This window comes from Xenopus laevis, chromosome 8S (assembly GCF_017654675.1).
Source record: "Xenopus laevis strain J_2021 chromosome 8S, Xenopus_laevis_v10.1, whole genome shotgun sequence".
Lineage (NCBI taxonomy): Eukaryota > Metazoa > Chordata > Amphibia > Anura > Pipidae > Xenopus > Xenopus laevis.
This window is the reverse complement of record NC_054386.1, coordinates 3,544,020-3,561,295: the sequence shown is the minus strand read 5'-3', so window position 1 is coordinate 3,561,295 and position 17,276 is coordinate 3,544,020. Positions and strand designations below refer to the sequence as shown.

Below are 17,276 nucleotides of genomic sequence, written 5' to 3'. Positions count from 1 at the left end.
TAACATTGTATGTTAAAAAAAATATTATGATTTCTTATTCCACCTTATATGCACAGTTCAACACAGAATTCTCCCCTCCATCACTCTCTGTCCCAGCATGATGTAGTGGTTTGAGTAACAATGGAAGGGGTAACGCCATCATCCAGTCCAAAAGGGAGAGAAGCAGAGAGACCACCAGCTGAAAGAGAAAAATTTATTAGAAGCCTCAAAAAGGTCAGTATGTGGCAGTTTTTTCCCAATTAAAAAACTTGCTGCATAGATATTTGTATCACATATGCACTAGGGTCTTTTTTTATTATAGAACAGATATAACAGATTTTAAGTTTGCCAAAGCCTGTACAAACATTAGATATATTCTGATAACTGTTCCCAAATATTTATTATCTGTAGTATTTATAGTATTTGTAGGAGTAGAAATGGGAATATAAAAGAAAATCCCACCGATATGTAAAATATTCCCAGAGCAGCATTCTCACCTGCTTGTCTTGTTCATAAGACGAGGTCTCAGCGCTTGGCAGCAGATGGGTCACGGTTGCCAACAGGATCTTAAATGACAATGATTTGCATCAGTGAGAAGCAGTAAATCTCTTGTGCCGACTCTACAGCAAACAACTTGATTCTTTGATAATGATAGAAACAAATAAGATAGAATTTTCTTAACTTTAAAGGAGAAGGAAAGGCTTGGTGCACTTGGGGGTGCCAAATGTTAAGCAACCCAAGTGATTGTATTGACTTACCTGGAACCCCCTGGCTGGTGTTCCTATCAGCAGAAAACTGCACCACCCGGGGTTATACCAGTGAGCAACACGGAGCCATCCTCTTCCTCCGTCTTCCTCTTTCTTCGCGCGGCTGCGCATGCACAGTAGACCGAAAAGCCGAACTTTAACTAAAAAGCCGAGCACCCCGCAGCAATCCACTTCCGAACCACTTCCATCTTCTTCTTTCAGATTTCCCGGGGCAAACGCATTCACAGTAGAACAAAATAGCCGACTTTTTAGTTAAAGTTCAGCTTTTCATTCTACTGCGCAAAGACAGAGGAAGCCGGAAGAAGATCTCTCCGTGGTGCTCTCTGGTATAACCCTGAGCCGGTGAAGTTTTCTGCTGATAGGAGCACCGGCCCGGGGTTTCAGGTAAAGGTGGCCATACGATGTCACCAAACGAGCGGATCTCCCTCCGATATGCCCACCTTGAGGTGGGCAATATCGGGCTGATCCGATTGTGGGCCCTAGGGCCCAACGATCGGATCCTAGCGAACAGGCGGGCGGATCGCGGGACCGCATCAACGAACAGATGCGGCCGCGGTCCAACGGTATTTTTAGTCAAATCCAATCGAGATCTGGCCGACTTTCGGCCAGATCTCGATCGGGGAAGCCCGTCGGGGGCCCCATACACGGACCAATAAGCTGCTGACTTGGTCTGTCGGCAGCTTTTATCGGCCTGTGTATGGCCACCTTAAATCAATACAATCAATTGGGGATGACTAACATTTGGCACCCCAAGTGCACCAGGCCTTTTCTTTTCCTTTAAGAGTGGTGTCATTCTACTTACCTCTATGATTTTAAGTGGGTAGTCTGAATGGTAAATCTGAAGTTGCTGAACATAATTGAGGAGCACATTGAGCACACTGCAGGCAACTTGGGCAACAACTTTATTGGGAAACTGAAATATAAATAACATCAATAGCATTTCAAATTCAGGTTTAAAAAGTATGGGCAGCTATGGGATACTTTGCCTTAACTTCGGAAGTCATATTTACTTACTTTCAGAGAGACGCAGATGACATTGAGAGCTTCTTTGATTTGTGGATGACGTGTTTGATTGACAAGCTCCTCGCACATCCATATTCCTAAACTGCACAAGGCTACACATCTGTAAAATACAAGCGGAGCTTCATAGACAGGCTACAGCCGTATCCAAGTTTACAGCATGAATTGGATGCTTTATATTTAGGAAGATGTTCTAATATCGTAATTCATATTATTTATTTCTATTTGATACCATTAAATGGTCTCTGGCCCAGTGTATGTGGATGTAGCAGAAAACCTGTCTATAAAAAAAAAAAAAAAAGCTGAATGCTCTATATTAAACTAAAACAGAAAGATTGGGGAAATTATAAACTGGGCGATATTGCTATACTGATATACTGGAACGGGCAAGCTGTTTTCACAAAGGGCTGAGCTTTAAATGGCAACATGAAACCAAGAGCCAAACTAAGTATGTTTCATTGTTAAAAGGATACTGTCATGGGAAAAAAACATTTTTCAAAATGAATCAGTTAATAGTGCTGCTCCAGCAGAATTCTGCACTGAAATCCGTTTCTCAAAAGAGCAAACAGATTTTTTTATATTCAATTTTGAAATCTGACATGGGCTAGACATATTGTCAATTTCCCAGCTGCCCCCAGTCATGTGACTTGTGCTCTGATAAACTTCAATCACTCTTTACTGCTGTACTGCAAGTTGGAGTGATATCACCCCCCCTCCCTTTTCCCCCCCAGCAGCCAAACAAAAGAACAATGGGAAGGTAACCAGATAGCAGCTCCCTAACACAAGATAACAGCTGCCTGGTAGATCTAAGAACAACACTCAATAGTAAAATCCAGGTCCCACTGAGACACATTCAGTTACATTGAGAAGGAAAAACAGCAGCCTGCCAGAAAGCATTTCTTTCCTAAAGTGCAGGCACAAGTCACATGACTGGGGGCAGCTGGGAAATTGACAAAATGTCTAGCCCCATGTCAGAATTTAAAATTGAAAAAATCTGTTTGCTCTTTTGAGAAATGGATTTCAGTGCAGAATTCTGCTGGAGCAGCACTGTTAACTGATGCGTTTTGAAAAAAACATGTTTTCCGATGACAGGATCCCTTTAACATTCCCTCGTGTGATTTGCTGCATAGGGAGATATGTGTCACAATACAGAAGGCTTCCCAGAATACTCATTTACCAACAGGAAGGTGTATAGTTGATATTTTACTTTTAGGCTGGAACTACACGGTGCGCGTCCTTCTGATCCGACGCGATGAGAAGAAGCGCAGGCATCACATCGGATGCGCCGAATCTAATGCAATACAAATGTTGCATCTACAAACTGATTGCATCCAACACGACTGTCGGATGCAAACGCTGCATGTTGCGTCTTCAGCTGACAGTCGTGTTGGATGTAATCAGTTTGTAGATGCGACATTTGTATTACTCCTGCAATTTGTTTCATCGCGTCGAATCGTAAGGACGCACACCGTGTAGTTCCAGCCTAAAAAAAACAGTAAACCAAGCAAATAGAAAAGAGATTGAAGTTAATTTCACTTACCTTGCAGGGCCAGATGGTTCTTCTCTGGCTGACTTTAGTACAGTTTTAATTGTGAGCTCCTGATATGAAAAGCAATAGAAAAAAATTATTATTTTATTTTGTTTTATATTAACATGGATCAGTTTTCACAAGCTGTAAATAACATACTGTGTCCACAACACTGAACTAATCAGTATAAAATGATTAAAGGCATGATTAAATCTGAGAGTCCAAAAGCAACAATATAAAACAAGAAAACAGACATCTAAATTTCAGGTGGGGAAGGAACTCCACTTTAACAATTCATTAAATAAACACATTAGCAAAACTCTATATTATACTGCATACGCACAAGTTATGTATATGTAGAATGATGGGAATTGAAAAACATGGATAACTATAAAGAATGGCAGAATATCAGGACTGTATACTGTATAGGGGTTTTTTTTCTTGGCTTTAGGGAGAAATCGTTTTAATCTAAAGGCGTGTCCACGTCCTTCCTTCTTCTGGAAAAAAATCAGTCGACATAAGGCAACAAATAATTAATCTAATTGCCTTTATTTATATAGGGGCTGATTCACTAAGGGTCGAATATCGAGGGTTAATTAATGCTTCGACTTCAAATATCGAAGTTGAAGGATTTAGCGCAGATAGTTCGATCGAACGATTCGAAGGATTTAAATCCAACGATTGAAGGAATATCCTTCGATCAAAAAAAGTTAGCCAAGCCTATGGGGACCTTCCCCATAGGCTAACATTGACTTCGGTAGCTTTTAGATGGCGAACTAGGGGGTCGAAGTTTTTTTAAAGAGACAGTACTTCGACTATCGAATGGTCGAACGATTTTTACTACGAATCCTTCGATTCGAAGTCGTAGTCGAAGGTCGAAGTAGCCCATTCGATGGTTGAAGTAGCCCAAAAAAACCTTCGAAATTCGAATTTTTTTTACTTCGAATCCTTCACTCGAAGTTAGTGAATCGGCCCTGTAGTGTTTCATAGAATGTGATATGCAAACAAAACCCTACACTTTTTTTTTGTAATGTGACTAAACAACAAATTACGGATGCACCGAATGCACTATTTTGGATTCGGCCGAACCTTTGTGAAAGATTCGGGCAAATACTGAACCGAATCCTAATTTGCATATGCAAATTAGGATTCGGCCGAATCCGAATCCTGCTGAAAAGGCAGAATCCTGGCCGAAACCCGAACAGAATCCTGGATTCGGTGCATCCCTATAACAAATATAATCCCATGAAGATGAATTTGCTGTGATTCTTTACCTTGACATCTGTAAAATGGGACATTACAACGTCAGAGCTACTTGGGTGCAAAGCAGGCAATTCCTGGTAGAGGTTGGGGAAGCAGACAAGAGATCCCAGAAGAACTTGAGCTTCCACACGCGGAGCCTGGAAGAGACAATTTACTGCTCAACAGCTGCCTCCTTTTATATCACATCAGCAAAGAACCAATACACAAAAGAGCTACAATTAATACATTTGAAAATTCTATATATATATATTGATAGTTTAGGATTACTTTTTCTTGCAATGTGTCAAGATTGCAAGAGAAAATTGAAATGAACACCTGCTTTAAAAAGGTCTTACTTCCAGGGTTCCCTTAGTGTTGCAACTACATATGCAAATGACTTGTTATTGATGTTAATTCCTGGCACTTGCTATTTAGCTGCCACCTGTCGTAATTCTGGAATAAGATGATAAATTGTGTGTAAATTAATTTAGTGCCAATTAGGGATGCACCGAATCCACTATTTTAGATTTGGCCGAACCCCCAAATCCTACCCGGAAGATTCGGCCTAATACCGAACTTAAACCTAATTGGCATATGCAAATTATGGATAGGAAGAAAACACTTTTTACTTCCTCGTTTGGTGACAAAAAAGTCATGCGTTTTCCCCTCCCGCCCCTAATTTGCATATGCAAATTAGGATTCGGATTTGGTTCGGCCGGGCAGAAGGATTTGCCGATTCCGAATCCTGCTGAAAAAGGCTGAATCCTGCCCAAATCCTGAAACGGAATCCTGGATTCGGCGCATCCCTAGTGCCAATAGTTTGCACTTTGTATAGAGCACAGTTTGCTTATAAGTCTTTTGTAAATGGGACGTACAATCTCAACACAGACTCCAATACATATTTCCCTCTCTAGGCCAAACTGTCTTGAGAATGCTGCTCATAAACAACATGACAGCAGCTGCGTGTCCTCATAAACTTCATTTCTTTCTAAAAGGACTTATGGTGGCCATAGACTGGCCAATTCGGCAGCTCATCTGCCCGTGTATGGGGGCTTCCAACGGGTTTTCCCAATCAATATCTGGCCACGATATAGACTGGGAAGGTTTAATTTTTCAAGCGATCGACCAGTTGGAGCCCATTTCTCCTCTTTGTAATCTGATCGTTCAGCCCTAGGGCCGAACATTGGGAATATAGCCCTGCGTTGTGGAAAATCGGGGGAAGATCCGCTCATTTGGTGATGTTGCCAAACAAGCTGATCTTATAGTGTACGGCCAGCTTGAGTCACTGGCACCATTTACCACTATGAATACATATTATATATAATACATGTAACTATATAGCTGTACAAGGAAAAAAGGTCAACAACTTACATTAAGGGATGAAGAGGAGGCGACTCTCCCAGCAGCTACAATAAAGTCCATAATAAGGAGTGTGGCACCAGGAAGGCCAAGGGCAAAGAACTGAGGTGAGCAGTGCTTAATTATAGTGTTCACAATATCCTGAAAGAAATACAACTCAGATTGTACATGACATTCTTTCTGGAGATACGGGTATGGGAGATTTTTTTTGAGAAAGCTCAAAACCTGAAACCTGGATCTCCATACCTATAGGGAGTTATTTACTAAACTGCGAATGCAAAAATCACGAAAAATCCGTGATTTTGTTTTATAAAATCAGACGTTTAAAAAATCACAAATTTTTCAGAATTTATTAAACCCTAAGGATGGAAAAGTCAGAATCAGAAAATCCAACATCTCAGACCTGTCGAGGTTGCACAGAAGTCAACGGGAGAAGTCCCAATAATTTTTTGATGTGCGCTTGGTTTCGTGCAATACCCCGAAGTTTTTGTGCAAAAATCTGAAATCAGGTGAAAAATCTGAAAAAAGGTGAAAATCAGATAAAAAATCAAAAAATAATGAAAATATGATTTTTTTTCCCCACAAAGCAAATTTTCGGGAAAATGTAATAATAAATAAGCGTAAAAAACCCAAACGGATTTGATCGGAGATATTGAGATAAATTCGGACTTTGATAAATAACCCCCTGTGTGCTAAAAAGCACTTAAAGGGACACTGTCATGGGAAAAAAAACTTTTTTCCAAAATGAATCAGTTAATAGTGCTGCTCCAGCAGAATTCTGCACTGAAATCCATTTCTCAAAAGAGCAAACTGATTTTTTTATATTCAATTTTGAAATCTGACATGGGGCTAGACATTGTCAATTTCCCAACTGCCCCCAGTCATGTGACTTGTGCCTGCACTTTAGGAGAGAAATGCTTTCTGGCAGGCTGCTGTTTTTCCTTCTCAATGTAACTAAATGTGTCTCAGTGGGACCTGGATTTTACTATTGAGTGTTGTTCTTAGATTTACCAGGCAGCTGTTATCTTGTGTTAGGGAGCTGCTATCTGGTTACCTTCCCATTGTTCTGTTGTTTGGCTGCTGGGGGGGAAAAGGGAGGGGGGTGATATCACTCCAACTTGAAGTACAGCAGTAAAGAGTGATTGAAGTTTATCAGAGCACAAGTCACATGACTTGGGGCAGCTGGGAAATTGACAATATGTCTAGCCCCATGTCAGATTTCAAAATTGAATATAAAAAAATCTGTTTGTTCTTTTGAGAAATGGATTTCAGTGCAGAATTCTGCTGGAACAGCACTATTAACTGATTCATTTTGAAAATTTTTTTTTTTCCCATGACAGTATCCCTTTAAACATTAAATAAACCAACTAGGATTGTTTTGCACCTAACAAGCATTAGTTATATGTTATTTTAGATCAAGTAGAAAGTTAATGTTTTATTATTACAGAGAAAAAGTGAATTGTCTGATTAAAGTCAAGTCTATGGGACATGACCTTCCCGTAATTTGGAGCTTTCTGGATATCTGGTTTAAGGATAACATAAATGACACAATTGTTCGAAGCAGGAGACGAAACGGTATAATTCATGGAGAATAGAGAAATGCGGAGAGCGGACCACCTTCAGAGAGAGAGAGAGAGAGAGAGAGAGAGTGTGTGTATGTGTGTATGTGTGTGTATGTGTGTAAAAACTTTAAGACACTTAAAAACTATTGTGTGTGTATTTTAAAGTTAATATGTATATAATGATATAGTGCATTCCTATGGAAGCAGGTACATGGGCAGCGAGATGGCTGTACCTTTAAAAGCTAGCTCCACCTATATAGCGGAAGATTACCTGGTCAGTGTGAAGAAGACCACAGTGCATAATGTTATAGAAGTGCGTTAAGAAGTCCCTGTTTGGGGATACGTCTTGTCTTCTCTTCATGATCTTGCAAATCAGTTTGTACGCATGGAGTTTGCCCTGCTTGTACTTTTCCGGCAGCATGGTAGCCTAAATTGAAAGTGATGAAAACAGTCTATGAAACTCCGGTTTCTTGGAGAATGACACAAGCAGATATTTGGTTAATGTAAGCACCTCGACTGTGGGGACATAACTTATCACAGCTGAAACAAACACATGATTCAGAGGCAACAACCAGAGAAAAACAAATAACATGTTTGTTTTTCTCTGATCTGAATACAGGATATTTCATTTGACAGATGCATTAAATATAGAAACATATTAAAGAGATACTGTCATGGGAAATTTATTTTTTCACAAAATGAATCAGTTAATAGTGCTGCTCCAGCAGAATTCTGCACTGAAATCCATTTCTCAGAAGAGCAAATAATTTTTTTATATTCAATTTTGAAATCTGACATGGGGCTAGACATATTGTCAATTTCCCAGCTGCCCCCAGTCATGTGACTTGTGCTCTGATAAACTTCAATCACTCTTTACTGCTGTACTGCAAGTTGGAGTGATATCACCCCCTCCCCCCCCCCCAGCAGCCAAACAAAAGAACAATGGGAAGGTAACCAGATAACAGCTCCCTAACACAAGATAACAGCTGCCTGGTAGATCTAAGAACAACACTCAATAGTAAAAATCCATGTCCCACTGAGACACATTCAGTTACATTGAGAAGGAAAAACAGCAGCCTGCCAGAAAGCATTTCTCTCCTAAAGTGCAGGCACAAGTCACATGACCAGGGGCAGCTGGGAAATTGACAATATGTTTAGCCCCTTGTCAGATTTCAAAATTGAATATAAAAAAATCAGTTTGCTCTTTTGAGAAATGGATTTCAGTGCAGAATTCTGCTGGAGCAGCACTATTAACTGATGTGTTTTGAAAAAAAAATGTTTTCCCATTACAGTTTCCCTTTAATAACATATTAAGTCATTTGCATCTGAAGTGTTTGAAAGAAGAGTTGGAAGCAGCCAAAATACAATTCCTAGAAAGCCCAAGAAAAAATAGACTCATGATCACTACAGGATATTGGGCTGCTGTACTTCCTCCCTTATAAAGTGGACCTTTATATCCAAAAATAATCTTTACTGGTACAGCCTATATTGCATCCTTGAGGAAAGCACTTAGTTGTGTGTCACTTTATGTTGGGTACCGATGAGGAAGTGGACAGGAAGGGCAGAAGGTCATATATTTAATTGGGATGCACCAAATCCAGGATTCGGCCTTTTTCAGCAGGATTTGGATTCGGCTGAATCCTTCTGCCGGCCGAACCCTTTTTTAATTTGCATATGAACTTTAGGGGCGGGGAGGGACTTTTTGTCACAAAACAAGGGAGTAAAAAATGTTTTATACTTCTTATTAGGGATGCACCGAATCCACAATTTGGTTAGGGATTCGGCCTTTTCCAGCAGGATTTGGATTCAACTAAATCCTTGTGCCTGGCCAAACCGAATCTGAATTTGCATATGTAAATTGGGGCAGGTAGGGAAATCACGTGACTTTTCATCACAAAAGAAGAATTTTTCCACTTTTTCCTTTCCTGCCCCTAATTTGCATATGCAAATTTGGATTCGGTTTGGTATTCGGCCGAATATTTCGCAAAGGATTCAGGGGTTCGGCCGCATCCAAAATAGCGGATTCTATGCATCCCTAATATTTAACTGTAGCACCTGTGGTTTAAGTTGGGTGAAGCAAAATATCCAGCCCAAGTTTACTAAGATTTTAATTTTAATCTATTTTTTCTTTTGTAAACTGATTAGCTGAAGATACATTTGTACTGAGGTCTACCATTGCTTTTCTCTATGCAATGAAGGAAACATAGCAACGTACCAGCAATTGGCAATTTCTGTATAACCCTAGATAGCAACCTACAAACCCAGATAATAAGCAGGACATAAGGTCATCAGAAAAGGCCTAGGGCTACGCACAAAAACAGTCAATTAAGTTGCAGTTTCAGGCGTCAACACAGACCTGGAAAGACGATTTTCTTAAAAGGCTGGCCCTAGGAAATGTTTATTTGTTTATATAACAAACAACGATGAAGATTACGCGCTAGTTCAGTGAATGAGGAGTAATCTCAGTGCATTGAAGTGAGGGGTTAAAACATTCTAGTATATCAGGCAGCTATCATTAGGGCAGAGACACGCTCAGATTTGGAGAGATTTAGTCGCCCAGTGATAAATTGCCTCGTCTTTGGGGCGACATCTCCCCGAACTGCCTCCCGCCGGCTAGAATCTAAATCGCTGGCAAGATGGCACTCGGAACGCTTCGTTTTCTGAAGTCGCCCGAAGTTTCCTCATAAAGCAGTTTGGGGAGATTTGTCATGGGGGAATGAAATCAGCCCATGGTTTTCAGCAGAATGATAGAGAAGAGATCACCCTCGCACACCCTGGCCTTCCCGATCTTTTCGAATCCCAGGTGCTCAATGAAGGAGGCGTTGGCAACCTCAAATTCAGCGCGAAGAGCAGAAAAATCACTGGCACAACTTGGGTTATTTCTAGCAGGGAAACCCATTGCTCATTTATTGCGGATGCAACGTTTCGGGGCGTAACCCCTTTGTCAAGCATGATAAAAACGTTGCATCCGCAATAAATGAGCAAGGGTTTTCCCTGCTAGAAATAACCCAAGTTGTGCCAGTGATTTTTCTGCTTTTCAGCAGAATGATTTCAGCCCCGTCTGGCCCTATCCTTATATACTTAGATTGATATTAGAGGCCACCTCAGCTTGGACAACCATTAGGGCAGAGACACACGCTCAGATTCAGGGAGATAAGTTGCCCAGTGACAAATCTCCTCTTCTTCGGGGCGACTAATCTCCCCAAACTGCTTTATGAGGAAGCTTCGGGCGACTTCAGAAAACGAATCGTTCGGAGTGACATCTTACCAGCGATTTAGATTCTAGCCGGCGGGAGGCAGTTCGGGGAAATGTCGCCCCAAAGAAGAGGCAATTTATCACTGGGCGACTAAATCTCCCTGAATCTGAGCGTGTGTCTCTGCCCTAATGGTTGTCCAAGCTGAGGTGGTCTCTAATATCAATCTAAGTATATAAGGATAGGGCCAGACGGGGCTGAAATCATTCTGCTGAAAACCACAGGCTGATTTCATTGCCCCACTGTTGGATGAATCCTCTTCTGTGTTCGTGTCCAGAAGCCTCACGTTGGCTCTAGTGTCAACACACTTGGCAGATTTGAGCTCGAAATGCAATGCGGCGTGTACACGACACAAGGATGCGCACCCAGAGGAGGAACACACATACATCTTAAAATAAAAATCTATCAATATTAAGAATTTAGAATAGCAGTTTACACGTTACATGTCCTGAATAAACAAAACATTGTGCAAATTACCTTAAAAAGCCAGGGAGTAAGGATCCTCAGGGGTGGGATAAGAACTGGAGGCCGGGGAGAAGATTGATTATCCAAGGATATTCCCAAATTATCTCTAATCTAAAAGAATTAAAGGGGAAGTAAAGTCTAAAATAGAATAAGGCTAGAAATGCTGTATTTTGTATACTAAACATAAACATGAACTTACTGCACCACAAGCCTAATCAAACAAATGATTTATGCTTCCAAAGTTGGCCACAGGGGGTCACCATCTTGTAACTTTGTTATACATCTTTGCAAGACCAAGACTGTGCACATGCTCAGTGTGGTCTGGGCTGCTTAGGGATCGTCATAAATGATTAAAAAAGCACAAGTCAAATAATATCTGCCAGAACCCGATACAGCAAGACTGATTAATAATCAGAATATACAGACTGCACTGGGTCCTGTGTTGTCATGTAATCTAATGTGGATTTAATAGTTTTTGTATTGTTTAATACAAACTTTCTCCAACTCTGCAGAACCAGTGGCTGCAGCAAAATAATCCTCCAAATAGAATCCCAGTTTATCTGTTTAAATCTGGCTCCATGATCTTTGTCCCTGCAGCTGGAGTTGGAAACAGTAAAGGGGATGTAAAGGCAAAAAGAAAATCCAATACAAATCTCTACACAGTCGCCGACTGCTCTACAGGGAAACAAACAAAGCTGCTTGAGTTCTGCATGGCTGGGAAGTAAGGCGGGGGCTCCCCCTGCTGTTCATAAGTATGATTGTTTCCCTGCAGAGCAGTTAGGGACTGTCTGACAATTCCTATCCACAGCAGTAAATGAAGGGAGAATTTCACTGCATACAGTCAGGTTTCTTATAAAAATGGCAGACATTTTTTAATTAAAATATATTGGAGATAGGTTTCTTTTTTATTAAAGAAAGTAAAAATTTGATTCTTTACATCCCCTTTAAACACAAGCACATAAAATGTAAACATTTCTCCAGAATCAGAAGTCAGTAGCTTGCTGCAATCTAAACAAGCTACTGATGAGGGAACAATAACTAAAAGGAATTCAGCTATGGTCACTAATCCCTTATATTTTCCTGCAGAACACCGTTTAGTGCAGAGGAATAGTTTTACCATATCTCTTTAAAAACATAGCAAGAAAGCCAAGGAATTAGAAATATCATTTTTTAATGAAGCTGAAGCGCCTCTTTGTAGTGGGATACTCTGGCCACATTCAATTGATAGTCTCTCACTTAGAAGAGAAAATATCTTTAGTACATAGCTGCTATTAATTTAAGAAATAGAGAATCTCGTACCTTAGCCAAGTTCTGCCAGAGTTCACACAAGTAATCAAAAACCTGAGCGTGGATCTCAGGATTGGCGATGGTATTGACATCCCCTAGAATTCCAAGCATTCTTCTCCACATGACTGTGGAAACGTCTGCGTGCCAACCAGTAAGTGTTCCTCCAGCCATAACACTGCAGCTTTCTACTGGAAAGTCACACGGCTCTAATGGAAAAGAAACGGTACACAACCATACTTATTCAACAAAGAGGGGAAGATTTATCAAAGGTCGAAGTGAATTTTCGAATTAAAAAACAAAGTCATTTTTTGACCATCGAATAGTCCAAATTCGACTTCGATTTAAATTGAAAATACTTTGAATATTCAAAAATCGAAGTACTGTCTCTTTAAAAAACTTTGACACTTCGCCACTTTAAACCTGCCGAATTGCTATGTTAGCCTATGGGGACCTCCTAAAACCCAGAGCCAAAATTTGGCTAAGTTTTAAAAAGTCTACGTTTTTTTTTGAAATCGAACGAACGATTTTACTTCGACCGAAAACGGCCAAAAAATTCAGAAAGAAAAGTTTGACTATCTAATTTGGCCAATTCGATGGGCGAATTTCGAAGTTTTTTAACTTCGAAATTCGACCCTTGATAAATCTGCCCCAGAATGTCTAAAATTTCAAAATGAACACAAAACACATACAGAATGAAAGAACATAATTTCTTCCTTGCTTTAGTGTGAACTGTAAATCATTCTGTGGACGCAATCACTGCATCTTGCTCACCGATATCATCAGGCGTTTGTAAAACTGAATGCTGAAGCTTCTCATGCAACTCTGCCTGATCTGAGTTTAGAGCTGCAGGAGAAGGAGTCTCTGATCTTGACCCATGAGCTGACAGTGCAGGGGAAACACTTTCTGACCCTGAAGGAGAGCAAAAATAAAAGGAAAACTTGATTATTTTTATTTTATTTACATTTGTTAAACGTTTATGTGGGGGTATAAGAAGTAGGGATGCACCAAATCCACTATTTGGGATTTGGCCAAATCCCTGAATCCTTGGTGAAAGATTCGGCCGAATACCGAAATCCGAATTTGCATATGCAAATTAGGGGCATGAAAGGAAAAAGTGGAAAAAAAATCTTCTTTTGTGACGAAAAGTCACGTGATTTCCCTACCCGCCCCTAATATATGTAAATTAGTATTCGGATTCAGTTTGGCCAGGCACAAGGATTCGGTTGAATCCAAATCCTGCTGAAAAAGGCCGAATCCTAACCAAATTCTGGATTCGGTGCATCACTAATAAGAAGTAAATAACATTACAAAAGAAAATTTGCATTACATTGTAACACACATGTTAAACTACCTAGACTGTTATACTTCTTAGACTGTAAGCTCTATGGGGCAGGGACCTCCTTCCTACAGTCTCTCTCACCACATGGCATTTAAGCTTTGTGCACTAATAAATATTTATTGTATCTATTATTTTACTTGTTTTCCCTATGTGTACTGTTATATATTATACGTGCCCTTACATCACTTTATAAAGTTACTAGGGATGCACCAAATCCAGGATTTGGTTTGGGATTCAGACTTTTTCAGCAGGATTCAGATTCGGGCCAGCCGAACCTAATCCGAATCTGCATATGCAAATTATGAGCAGGGAGGGAAATCACGTGATTTTTTTGTCACAAGACAAGGAAGTAAAAAATGTTTTCCCCAACCCATCCATAATTTGCATATGCAAATTAGGAGACGGCTTCGGTTTGCGGACGAATCTTTCGCAAAGGTTTCTGGGGTTCACCAAATCCAAAATAGTGGATTCGGTGCATCCCTAAAAGTTATACAAACGTACCTATGTAATGTTAAATAATAATAACTTTAAATCAAACAAATTTGGCGTCCCAAAGAAAAGTAAGTAAAAATAATCGTATGTGTATTAATAAACGTAATAAAAAATATATTTTTCTTCCGTGTGGGAAAGAGCTTCCCAAAGCAGCACCTCTGTAGTTGTTAATCCAACAAGCTAAAGGGCTGAATACACCTATATTCACTTTTATTTAACATGAATACTTGGGCTGAAGATGCATTCTACATTTCTCTTTGATATAAAATTATCCTTATTATCCCCTATTATTTAATATTATTTACTATTACAAAGCAATAACATTTCAATCTAATACAACCACTGCTTTGTTATTAGGAGAGTTTAAGAGGTCCCACATTCAAGCTTTTAACAAATCATACCGTTTGCAGCCACTGCTTCTGGGCACATGACCTGCTGATTTAAGCTGTTGGTTTCAGAGTCGATATTCAGTGTTGTGAGACTTCCGACTTCTTGTTCCTCAGAGCTAAGATGTGCAGAGCCAGCATCTGCTTCAATACAGATGGGAACTGTTGAATCTCCTCCAAAGGGAAAACCTGCTAAAGTAATAGGGCTTATATTGTATGCACAATGGCAAACAGGGTGCATTCACTGGCCCAAGAGTGGCTATTATGGTATTTAAACAGATACCTTCAAACTTCCTTGCATCATACTGGAAGGCATTAAAAGAGTCTGAATGGCTGTCTGAGCTAAGAAGGTCACTGCCAGCTGCACTTGCCGGAGAGGTCCACTCTGAAGGGACACCAGGGTCATCAGCTGGGCGCATCTGACTCTGCTTGTTAAGCATATCAGGTAAATCTTTGGGAACCTCAAGACTACCAGGACTGCTGCCCCTTCGTGTGATAGTCTGAAAAACAGGAGAAATTGAAAAATACTTACTTTCTGGTTTCAAAAACATATTTAATGAAGTTAAAATATTTTTATGAGAAGGTGAGCAGGGACCTTGATTCTGGGATGGCAGTGGATGCGATTTACTCAGACTTTGCTAAAGCATTTGATTCAGTGCCACACAAAAGGTTACTGGTTAAATGAAGGAATGTTGGCCTGGAACATAGTATTTGTACCTGGATAGAGAACTGGCTAAAAGATAGACTACAAAGAGTGGTGGTAAATAGAACATTTTCTAATTGGACCAGTGTTGTTAGTGGAGTACCGCAGGGCTCTGTACTAGGTCCCTTGCTTTTCAACTTGTTTATTAATGACCTGGAGGTGGCCATTGAAAGTACTGTTTCTATTTGTGCAGATGAGACTAAATTGTGCAGAACTATAGGTTCCATGCAGGATGCTGCCACTTTGCACAGTGATTTGTCTAAACTGGAAAACTGGGCAGCAAACTGGAAAATGAGGTTCAATGTTGATAAATGCAGGTTATGCACTTTGGCAAAAATAATATAAATGCAAGTTATACACTAAATGGCAGTGTGTTGGGAGTTTCCTTAAATGAGAAGGATCTTGGGGTCTTTGTAGATAACAAGTTGTCTAATTCTGGGCAGTGTCATTCTGTGGCTACTAAAGCAAATAAAGTTCTTGTATAAAAAAGGGCATTAACTCAAGGGATGAAAACATAATTCTGTCTCTTTATAGGTCCCTGGTGAGGCCTCATCTGGAGTATGGGGGCAGTTTTGGACTCCAGTCCTTAAAAGGGATATAAATATGCTGGAGAGAGTGCAGAGACTAAGTGCAACTAAACTGGTTAGAGGGAGGGAAGAGTTAAATTATGAGGGGAGACTGACAAGGTTGGGGTTGTTTTCTCTGGAAAAAAGGTGCTTGTGAGGGGACATGATTAGACTTTACAAGTACATTAGAGGACATTATAGACAAATGTCATGGCAGTTTGGTGAATTTCGACCACTCTATGTGTATACCAGTTGGGGACCATTTGGACAGGTAATCCAATGATCCCGATTGAAGATTATCTGTTCTGATAGGAAATTTCCATCTGTCAACCTGAAGGAAGTGATTAGAAGCCATAGTGCCCTATGTTTGGCCACCTCAAGATAAACTGCACCAAGATATTGTATTGTTGTCTAGAGGGAGTGTAAAAATCATGCTCACCTGGTTGGTTTCAGTTATGTTTGGAGACTTTGCAACAATGATATGTTCCAAGCAATTATTACCCGTATATACTCGAGTATAAGCCGAGGTACCTAATTTTACCTACGAAAACTGGGAAAACTTATTGACTCGAGTATAAGCCTAGACACAACTAGAGCCCTGTCTCCCAGCAGCGGACATTCCCCCAAAGCGACCCCCCCAGCGATCAACCGGACTTCTTTGCAAAGTTGATTGTGACAGAGAATTGCCAAACGGATTACTGTGTGCATTGTCCCACGGTCCCACTATCACTGTTATTCTTTCATATAACCAACAGAGGGCGCTGTGGGATATTGCAGTCTCTCCCCAAGTGAACTGTTGGTATAGGAATGATTAAAAGTGACTGCAATCTCAGCTACTGACTCGAGTATAAGCCGAGGTAGACTTTTTTCAGCACATTTTGGATGCTGGAAAACTCGGCTTATACTCGAGTATATACGGTAACTGCTGTTAACACTACATGATCCACTTAGCTGCGTAATTTATAAAATGTTTGGCCTCTTTACAAGCTATGCATTTAATTAAAATATGTCCATTGATAACAGTAATATTAAATAGTATAAAGAACAATAATCAGTTTTTCAATTTTACTATTCTTCTGCTTAAGTATTAACCCATGGCTCCCTCTCCACAGGTCCTAAACTGCTGCAAGCCAGAACCTACGGACATACGTTTTCTCAGTCTTCCCCATACTATTTTCTCTTACAGATCCAACCCTTGATGTATAAACTATATTGAAAGCCTTTTGCATTCATATTGTGAGGCCTGGCAATATCATCAGGCCAAACATATCCTTTTGCTCTTCAGTCTCAGATCTTGACACCCTCAATTTATTAAACAGTCACTCCA

At 40.2% G+C, this 17,276-nt stretch overlaps 1 protein-coding gene across 9 annotated transcripts in view; it reads right to left on the bottom strand.

Moving 5' to 3' along the window:
- Positions 1 to 17,276, bottom strand: part of ralgapa1.S (Ral GTPase activating protein, alpha subunit 1 (catalytic) S homeolog) — a 96,739-nt gene that overhangs the window by 21,325 nt on the left and 58,138 nt on the right. For 5 of the 9 annotated variants that reach the window (XM_041575337.1, XM_041575330.1, XM_041575332.1 and 2 more), the window contains 13 exons: positions 14,964 to 15,180; positions 14,696 to 14,872; positions 13,235 to 13,372; positions 12,476 to 12,669; positions 11,189 to 11,287; positions 7,729 to 7,884; positions 5,908 to 6,036; positions 4,569 to 4,694; positions 3,307 to 3,365; positions 1,761 to 1,869; positions 1,549 to 1,659; positions 477 to 545; positions 44 to 178 (listed from right to left, as the gene is read on the bottom strand). In XM_041575337.1, the coding sequence (XP_041431271.1) occupies positions 44 to 178; positions 477 to 545; positions 1,549 to 1,659; positions 1,761 to 1,869; positions 3,307 to 3,365; positions 4,569 to 4,694; positions 5,908 to 6,036; positions 7,729 to 7,884; positions 11,189 to 11,287; positions 12,476 to 12,669; positions 13,235 to 13,372; positions 14,696 to 14,872; positions 14,964 to 15,180 (1,719 nt within the window). The remainder of the gene's footprint in view (positions 1 to 43; positions 179 to 476; positions 546 to 1,548; positions 1,660 to 1,760; positions 1,870 to 3,306; positions 3,366 to 4,568; positions 4,695 to 5,907; positions 6,037 to 7,728; positions 7,885 to 11,188; positions 11,288 to 12,475; positions 12,670 to 13,234; positions 13,373 to 14,695; positions 14,873 to 14,963; positions 15,181 to 17,276) is intronic. The other 4 variants (XM_041575331.1, XM_041575338.1, XM_041575335.1 and 1 more) reach the window with 1 other exon arrangement.